Source organism: Citrus clementina, unplaced genomic scaffold, assembly GCF_000493195.1.
Source record: "Citrus clementina cultivar Clemenules unplaced genomic scaffold, Citrus_clementina_v1.0 scaffold_9, whole genome shotgun sequence".
Lineage (NCBI taxonomy): Eukaryota > Viridiplantae > Streptophyta > Magnoliopsida > Sapindales > Rutaceae > Citrus > Citrus x clementina.
This window is the reverse complement of record NW_006261964.1, coordinates 22,618,057-22,627,323: the sequence shown is the minus strand read 5'-3', so window position 1 is coordinate 22,627,323 and position 9,267 is coordinate 22,618,057. Positions and strand designations below refer to the sequence as shown.

Below are 9,267 nucleotides of genomic sequence, written 5' to 3'. Positions count from 1 at the left end.
TAAGGTCCATAATCATCCGAATATGACGAGCATGAAAAATACTCAGAGAAGAGAACGTGGGATGATTGCCTATAAAAGGCTAAGAAATCGATGAAAAAAGGAGACATAAAAATTGAGAGAAAATGGGAAACTCTGCCAAATTAATACCAGAAATTATTATATACGAATCCTTGGTATATTTTGTGTTGATAATATTGTAGCTAATCTGAGCAACTTAAATCATACGGTTTTTCCGTAAACACCTTGTACTAACTTAAGCATCGGAGGGTTTACGCCGGAAAAAACACCGGCGTCTCTGATTTGTTTCTGTGAACGTAGGCTTGGAAAGAAGAAGAAGAGTGAATTGGGTCCCAGGAGCTCAGGCAACTACTGAAGCTGGTGGAGTGCAACCTCTTCTTTTTTTTCAACACAAACGTTGATGAACCAATCTGGTCGGGTAACAGGCCACCAGATTTCTGCATCAACATCCATTACAACATTTTCATTTTTTTTTTAAGTCACAAAAAATCAATTTTCTTGTAGAGAAAATTTTGGTAAGGATATCATCATTACTGGTAAATAAACTCGAGTAGATGACATGCTGTAAAAAGAAAAATTTCAAAAACCAATGAAAGTTTAATTATTTCAATTATTTAATTTCGTCACACCCAACTGTTACACCTAGGTAGAGATGACAATTGTACCCGCAAACCCGTAAATCCACCCAAACCCACCCGTTAAAACCTGCCCGTTGCGGGTAATTTTACCCGTTGCGGGCGGGTTTAGTATTATAAACTAAAATTCGCACATGGATGCGGGTGGGTTTGGTATTAACCTTATATCCAGTGGATACCTGCATGGATATCCACCAAACCCACAATATTTTTTTCAAATATTTTTAATTTAATTTTAATCTAAAAATGTATAAAGAAAATAATGTCATTATTCAAATTACCAAATAGCCAAAGGTTCAAAATTGTGTATGTGTGTATGTGACCCATCTCCCATTCTAAAGTCATAACCTAAAGAAAACTAAAGGCATTTCCCTTCGAATTAGTATTTGAAAATATTAATCTTAATTATTATTATAGGCATTGTGTTGGATGGGTGCTTATGGTGGTGAATGAAATGAATATCTTCTCTCGAAGCTTGTTTTAAATAATAATATGAAATATAATTATTATTTTTAGATACTAGTTTGTGTTTTTAAAATGGATTTGTGTTGGATTAATGTTGAAATTTTAATTTTTCATTTACATTGTTTAAATATAAAATTGAGTATGTTATATGGAATTTGAGGTTATTATTATAAATTTATATATTAAACATTTCTGATTTTAAATATGGAAACACGCAAAAAATCCGCCGGGTACCATTGCGGGTTTGGTAATTGTTAAAACCCGTTGCGGGTGGATTTTTTTAAAAAAATTAAAACCCGCTGTGGGTTGCGGGTGGGTTTGGTAATTTAAATTTTATGCGGGTTTGGGTTTGATAATGACAAATCCGCTGCGGGCGGTGCCCATTGCCATCCCTACACCTAGGCAGCAAAGGCAAGTAAACTTTGCAAATGGAAATTGTTTTTGTCAAAGAATGATGACATTTTTTTCTCTCTTTTCGATTGAAAGAAAATGATTTCCAACTTTGCCAATTTGTCAAAGATAAATAATTCAAGAAAACGCTAGAAAATATATAATATATACAAAAGGGAAAGTTCAGTTGATTAACAGCTTGTCGGGTTTGGTATATAAGCCAAATCCATTATATTCATCTACAATATGTGGAGCTCAAAAGTTGTCTTTTCTGGAATATGAACTAGTTGAAACAATTTCACTTTCATCACTATCTAGGTTGAGCATTTACGAAGATCTCTTCAAGGAGCAAAAAATTTTCACGTTAAGATTACAAGTCTCATCGTAATTTTTGAAAAATTCAGCACAAAAATCATATCAACACTGAATTAACAAAATCTTTTGTCAATTTCTTATGTAGTATTTGATTTTTCTAAGACTCTTTTGATTGACCAAACTTATAAATTATAATATAACATTCTGATTAGCTATAACATATTTTCTTATCTTTTAAGAACCAATTGGATGGCTGAATATCAAGCCAAGAACAATACCGGTATTGAGAGTTGCAGCAATATGGATTCGCACAATTTTTCATAGTCTTCTGCTACATATGCATGTGTATAGTAATATACAATTAAGAATTAATTAAATTTATAATTTTATCCGATAATTATTAATTTTATTTTTCAGTCCTAACAGTATACCCAACACATGACGTATAAACATTTTTCTTCCTCCACATTGAATCAGGAATTGCTACAATATCGATCATGCATGAATTGCAATATATTATTTTTTGACTTACTAAAGTCGGATCATATTTTGCCTTAAAATTATAAATCTTTGTTTTGAAGAGTAAAAACAAGTCGAATCCTATTGTTTTAGTCATCTTTGTTTCACTAGTACATATTGACCTAGCTAATTGAAAAATTATTAGAACAATCATTCAAACATGTAAAGAATCTACAAAAGTTAGAAGTAGATTCTTTTGAATGCTATTGAGCATAGATTTTCATATCATATGGATCCTGCAATCCCTTTTCTTTTTTTTTTAATGTACGTTAATCTACAGTGCTTAGTTGCATCAATACATAGCATCGAGTTCTTTTTGTTGTATTTCTCAAGTTCTGCGGACATTTTTCGAGTGTTTGGCTAAGTTTCTCAACTTTTCTCTTTATACCTTAAATTTTAAGAATAAGAAATAAAACTCATAACTTGATATATGTAACCAAAAAAGTTGACAAACACATGAGCAAGATACTTGTGTTAAAAAGAGCTCAAGCACCATCCATAGTTTTGCCTTTGCATCATCATGTCATGTCAGAGTCTCAGAGCGCACCATTGCGAAAAATATGGCAAACAACTAACTTATAATGTAAAACAGATGGCTGCAAAATCATCCATTAAAATTATTATCATTAATCTGTATCAATGAATACTTCTTGACATGATGACTCCCATTAACAACGAATTTTTCAGACGAAGACAAGAGAAAATAAATAAATATCAATACATTGACTTCTTCTCATCACCCACCTAATAACTTGCAATCACTAACAGAATATCTAAAGCTTTCGAAGGAGAACAATTTGCATTTTCAGGCACTAAATTTATTGGATTAGTACTTGGCAACAGATTATCAATCATTGTTTCACGCCAATGGCTACAACAGAAATTCAAAAGGAGCTCATAAAATATTTTTAGAAGAATAAGATTTAAAAGTTCTATCCAAGTCATGCATACAAATATGTCAGGAGAAAAGGATAATGTCTTTGTGCAACGAGGCTGCATTAAAACTTTTTCAATGATTTTTTTCTAATTTCTGCAATCTTTCATATATTCACACATTCAAGGCTTCATACATTCTATAATGCGTGTAATAAATTTTGTTTTCCATAGAGCAAGAATTGAATACCTAACTTCCCACCTTTCAAAATATGCTCAAGGCACAAGAGGCAACAAAACACATTTGCTTAATGAAATGAAAAATATTAATTAACCTATGCAACATATTACGATACGTGATTAATATTTCTTCTTACTCATGAATCAAAGAATCCCAAAAGAGTCCTACTTTAATTGCTTATCCCAAATTCATTGTCTAGGAAGAGAAAATTACAATGAATTTGAGTTGGCTCTTGATTGTGTGAATAAGAAACAAATATACTTGGACAGATGACCCAATTAAGATCAAAATCAACACAGACCTTTTCTCTTCCATAATTTCATTTAATGGAAAGTAATTAGAGTGCTATATATAGTTACCCTTTGTGCAATGAGCTATCCTTGCCTAAAACTAATAAGAAAAAAGGGAGAATATATAAAAGACAGAAAGAATACCACCAAATCATTATATTGGTCAATGATCAACAATCCAACAAACCCACTGTTTTGGATTGAAGATGAAGAGTAGGGTTTTGGCTGTGAGTTTTTAATAGGAACCCAAAATGGCAAGGGGGACAAAAGGCAGGATTACATGGGGGAATCCTCAATTAGATAAATACCAATTTTTTAAGCTGTCCTTGTGTAGTCGACTTCAATATGTTGCATTCATGCAAGACAACCAATCAATTTGTTCATAGCCACATAATTTCTCTTCTAAAATAATTGGAGAAAAAACCTGTTAGTTGCTTCAAAAGCCCATGAATGTTAGAAAAATAAAAATAAAGGGCAAGACAGCTAATTAGCTTAGCCTCAATAGAATATGGAGTACTAATGTCCAAACAAAACCTATAAAGAAAAACGAATATAGCATTTAAAACAAAAAATATGCCTCCTTAATTACGTTATCTTCCTTCTATATAAAATTCGTTATATGATGTGTATTTAATAGCTAGATGCATTTACATGCTCATAAATCACGTTAAATGTCGTATAATAATATATAATGGAAGGTTGGGTGAGGGGACAAGAAAAATAAAAGGTGACAATTAATAGGCCATGATATTAGATGTTATCAATAAATACAAATGAGTTGACAGGCCGAGTTTGAAAAGATTGACCTGCGTCTCTCTCCTCCATCCATCAGAGAGCAAAATCTCAGATTCTCCTTGTCTCATCTCATTCATCATCCCATCTTCAATGAAACTGCAACTTCTTATCAATGATCATTCAAAGCCTATAAACAAAATCCCAATAAACCAAAAAAAAGAAAACCAAAAAAAAAAGTGAAAAAAAAAGGAAAAAAGAAAGTACTGACAAAAGCGTATTATATAACTCAATTCCAGTGCTTGCTTGTCTTTTGTTCATTCATCATCATCCATTGACATATATTCATTTAGAGAAATAGATATCGATCATATATATGAATATATATATATATATAGAGTTGTAGTTGCTGTCGATGGATGGAGCTGGCTAGCTAGGTGGCTAAAATTCCTGAGAGTGGTGATGGTAAATACTCGGATCATGTCGATTAACGGCTTCCCTTTGGCTCTGGTGGCTTGAATCATCGTCACCGTCCATTCTTGATGACCCCATTTGATGATGATGATGATGAGCAGAATTACCTGTACCAGCACCAAGATTGAGATAAACCAATCTTGAAGAATCTAAATTAAGGCTGTTGTTATTAATAGTAGCACTGCCGCTACTACTATTATTATGTACTTCTTCGCTGCAGCAGCTCATCGGCGGTGGGTATATAACAGTAGCAGTAGAAGAAGAAGGCTCGTTTAAAATACCTTCTTCGCGGGAAAGAACCAAAGCCGCTGACTGAACAAGCTCTAGACAGAGTCGTAGTTTATTTGGTTCAATGTGGGTCAATCCCGGGACAGCTCCTTTGAATAAGAAATCTGAAGTTAGGGTTCTTAGAATGTCCAATGGAGTCACACCATCAACGGTTCTTACGTTAGGGTCAGCATGATGATCAAGAAGCACTGCCACCATATCCGGAGACACCATCTCTGCTGCTATGTGAAGTGGTGTTTTCCCCGCCGGCCCGGCCGGGTAGTTTACGTCGGCTGCTCCGAGCTCAAGCAAGGCCTTAACCACTTCTCTGCTGCAATTTTCGACCGCGTAATGAAGTGCTAATGCTTCGTCAAGATTTAGGCCTTCTCCCATTACCATGAGCTTGACGAGTTCTACATCGGAAGAGTCTAAAGCCCTTCTCATTCGACGTATCTTTTGGTCCTCAAGATCAGCAGCCGCGGCAGCGGAGAGATCGTGGTGGTGGTGATGATGGTGATGGGAAATTAGGGACCGGCGAGCAAGTGATGATTTGTGCCTGAGATCTTCGATCTTGGCCACCACTTCGATTGGTAAGTGTTTTGCAAGCACTTCTGGTGGCAGGCCTGATTTGGCCACAAGGTGAGAACAAGTAGTCCAAAGTTGGTGCATGTCTTGTTTTCTTGAAGCTATAAGCACTTTCATTACATCTTCAATTGAGGCTTTCTCTACCATGTTGGCCAATTGCTTCTGTTGAAATTCACCCAAAAACAAACAACAATATTAGAGAAAAAAATGGAAGGTATTGCAGAATGTGTATGTTTCTTGCATTTTTATGTTTGTAATGGGTGCTTTCCAATCTTACAAAACACCAAATGAGGATAGTAAATTTTTGGGAAAGATTTGGTGTGCTTACTGTGGAAGACATGACTGTAGATCAAGATCTAAATATAGAAGGTCTTGGGCTTGCAACATTTAGATAAGCAATACCCAATTCAGAAACTTGAAAATTTTTATAGTACATGAAATCAAGATAAGCTTAATTAAAGCTATATATATGTATTTTTATTGATATTGTTTGACATATATATAAAAGAAAAATAAGATTAATAAAAACTCTTAATGAAAAAGAAAAACTATAAAGAGAAAGAGTTCAAGGAGTACATAAACAAGAACTAGAAATAAAAGTCTAAACCCATTTCTGAGAAACCAGAACAAAAAATTAACCAACAGAACATAAGACAGAGAAAGTACTGGATGAAAAATTAATAAAACCTGAGTAAGCAATGCAAGCTGTTCGACACCAAAGTATCTAGCGGCAGCAAGAGTGTCAAGAGCAAGATCAACGGCTGACGTGCAATGAGTGTGCCAACAACCTCGTTCACCACAATTAGGCCTCGGTTCATGCTTTTGAGGCACAATAGAAACCTGACCACTATAAAGAAACTGCAAAAGCAACAAGAACACTTCATAACCAACTGAGTTCACCGGAATAACACCGGTGGGTCTGGACGCCGGCGAGGGGGGTCCTTGGTTGATACGGGAAGCAGTAGCCGGGTCAAGTCCGGATGGTGGGTCGGGTCCACAAAAGAATTTCCTGAAGAAGAGACTTCTAGCCGCCAAGATGCACCTGTGTGCGTGTACTAAGCGACCCTCTACACTGAAAGTCACATCAGAGAAAGCTTGGCCATTGATCAGCAAGTTTAGATAATCAAGTGAGAGAGATCTTAATGATTCTTCAAGAGTCATCTCCTCACTTATATATCTTTTTCTCTTTTTTTTTTCTGTTAGGGTTATGTGGAAGCTGTATTTTGAAAGAGAAAAAAGAGAGTTAATAATAATAATAAGAGATAGAATTTTTCATTTGAGAGGCTTTTGGTTTTGTTGCTCAAAGGATGATATATGATGGTTACTGTATTGTTTTTGAGGGCAGAGAGAGAGAGATTCGCTTCTTCGATGGATAGTTGTTGTGTGTGTTGTGGTGTTGGCTATTTTGAGAGAGAGAGAGAGAGTGAGTGAGAGAGAGAGAGAGAGAGAGAGCAATATGGGTGGCTATTCTGGGCGGCTGAGCTATTTAAAATAGAAGATGGCAAATTAATTTAATAATTGAAAAATCAAATTAAATTAAGAGTGAATCAATGAGGGAGACCGGTAGAGAAAGAAATGATTGTGGAAAAAGGAATTTGTAGTTAATTAATTGGATGTTGTATGAAGACTTGTCTTCAACGTTACTGTTGTTTATATGTTATTAGTGTACTGAGCTAATTTCTCCAGTTTAATTTTCTACGTGTAATTTTAATTTGATTTGTTTCCAAAGAAAGTTCTGCCCCCTCCTTTTGTCTTTAATACTATTATTAAGAGAGTAAAGTTTCTTTCTCAAGTATTAATACGTCTCACAAGAGCAAGCCTCTTTAAAATTGTTTTTAACATTATAATTAATTCGGTCAAACTCTCTCAAGCATTTTGATTGATAATATTTTTTTTAAAAAAAAAAGGTGGATAAGTTTTTTTTTTTTTCCCTCTATTCTTAAGATTTACACTTAAATGGCCAGCTAAGAAAACTGTTGGAAACAATCAAGCCCCTAGAGACATTGGTAAGATTATTTATGTTAATGAGTAATTAGCTCGTGTTTCGCTATTCAAAATGTATATAATTATTATAAGATGAGAATAGGTTAAGGAATCATGATATTCTTTACGACTTAATTGTGTTGACTTCAAGACTTAATTAATGTGGTCATGGCCATTATTTAAAGCTTTGATGAGCTTCTAACGACTGCTTTGCAAATCCATTACAATAAAAAATTTATCACTCAGTTAATTAACTGTACAAAATAATAGCTCGATCACATGAGTTATGAGGTTGTGATTAGGACACGTATATATTTTAGGATTTTCTAATCATTTTAAAAGTTTCGATTGGAATCATTTCCCCCTCAATTTTTTTTAATTATTCTTCTTTGTTCATTTTCTGTGTGGTTAAGCTACGAATGAAGTACTCTATATTATATTTAATTTAACAAATTCACAAAAGCTTGTTAAAATTTCATTGTAAATTGGTATGGATTTATCTCTGTTTTTGTCATTGTCATTTCTAGATGCTAATTTTCTTTTTGATAAATATGATCGCACATCACATAGTCGTGGACAAATAATGTTATTAGTTGAGCTATTTTTACTTAAAATTTTAACATAAATTTTGAGTAATTGATATTATAAAATTTAAATATTTAAATAAAAAATAACATTTAATTGTGTCAACTCATTGAATTTCAAAAGATCAATGATTCAATGGAGTTAAAATACCCCTAATTTTTCTGGGTTATTTTAATCATTTCACTAAATTAAAATATTTTAGTCTTTTATCATCCCTTAGTAACCCTAATACCCTTGTATTAAAAAAAAAATGTCATCTCCACAGGAGAGAGAGATATCGGCAAATAAGTGAAAGAAGGAAAGAAGAAGTAAAAATTTGTCTTCTTAGTTCAGTCACAACAAGAGGGGAATTAATGAGATCAAAGTTGTGTCAATTGAAACGGGTATTGTGTTGAAAGAGAAAATTGGAGGTAAATTTCAATTCTTAATTTTTATTAATTGTTATAGAGAAGCATGAGTAGATTATAGTAGTAGAAGTATAAATCTAAGATTTTGCATGAACATATGTTGACAGTATTTGGAAAATCAAAATTAGTTTGTACAAATTACTATGATTTTTCAAACAATCAACATATTTCCTTACAATATTTTATATTTCTACTTCTACTACTATTATCTTATCATGGTTCTCTATAACAATTAACAAAAATCAAGAATCGAACTTTACTCCAATCCTATCTCAGCACAATAATTGTTTCAATTGACACAACTTTGATCTCATAAATTCCGTTCTGGTTTTGTTCATGACTAAACTAAGAAGAATGGCTTTTTTGTTTCCTTCTCTTCTTCTTTTCTTTTCTTTCTTCTTCTTCTTTCTTTCTTCACTTCTTTGATGATGTCTCTCTATTGCAGACATGGCATTTTTTTTTCTCTTTTTATACTAGGGTCTTAGCTT

The 9,267-nt window shown here is 33.5% G+C and overlaps 1 protein-coding gene across 2 annotated transcripts; it reads right to left on the bottom strand.

Moving 5' to 3' along the window:
• Nucleotides 1-4,735: 4,735 nt before the first annotated feature.
• On the bottom strand, nucleotides 4,736-7,252 carry LOC18031816 (regulatory protein NPR5). Of its 2 annotated transcripts, XM_024182666.1 has the most exons (3): nucleotides 6,492-7,252; nucleotides 5,234-5,966; nucleotides 4,736-5,059 (listed from the first exon to the last, which is right to left on the bottom strand). In XM_024182666.1, exons 1-3 carry the CDS (start codon nucleotides 6,963-6,965, stop codon nucleotides 4,920-4,922), a joined length of 1,347 nt encoding a protein of 448 aa, XP_024038434.1. In that variant the 5' UTR covers nucleotides 6,966-7,252; the 3' UTR covers nucleotides 4,736-4,919. The 2 variants fall into 2 exon arrangements, with proteins under 2 accessions (XP_024038434.1, XP_006421265.1); XM_006421202.2 differs by having other exon boundaries at nucleotides 4,736-5,966.
• Nucleotides 7,253-9,267: the final 2,015 nt, after the last annotated feature.

Bases quoted from the DNA above. Each gene is read 5' to 3' on its own strand.
- LOC18031816 (XM_006421202.2), bottom strand. From the start codon at position 6,965: ATGACTCTTGAAGAATCATTAAGATCTCTCTCACTTGATTATCTAAAC. The intron at 5,967-6,491 runs GTTTTATTAATT...GAATTTCAACAG, and splicing joins AGCTTGCATTGCTTACTCAG to AAGCAATTGGCCAACATGGT.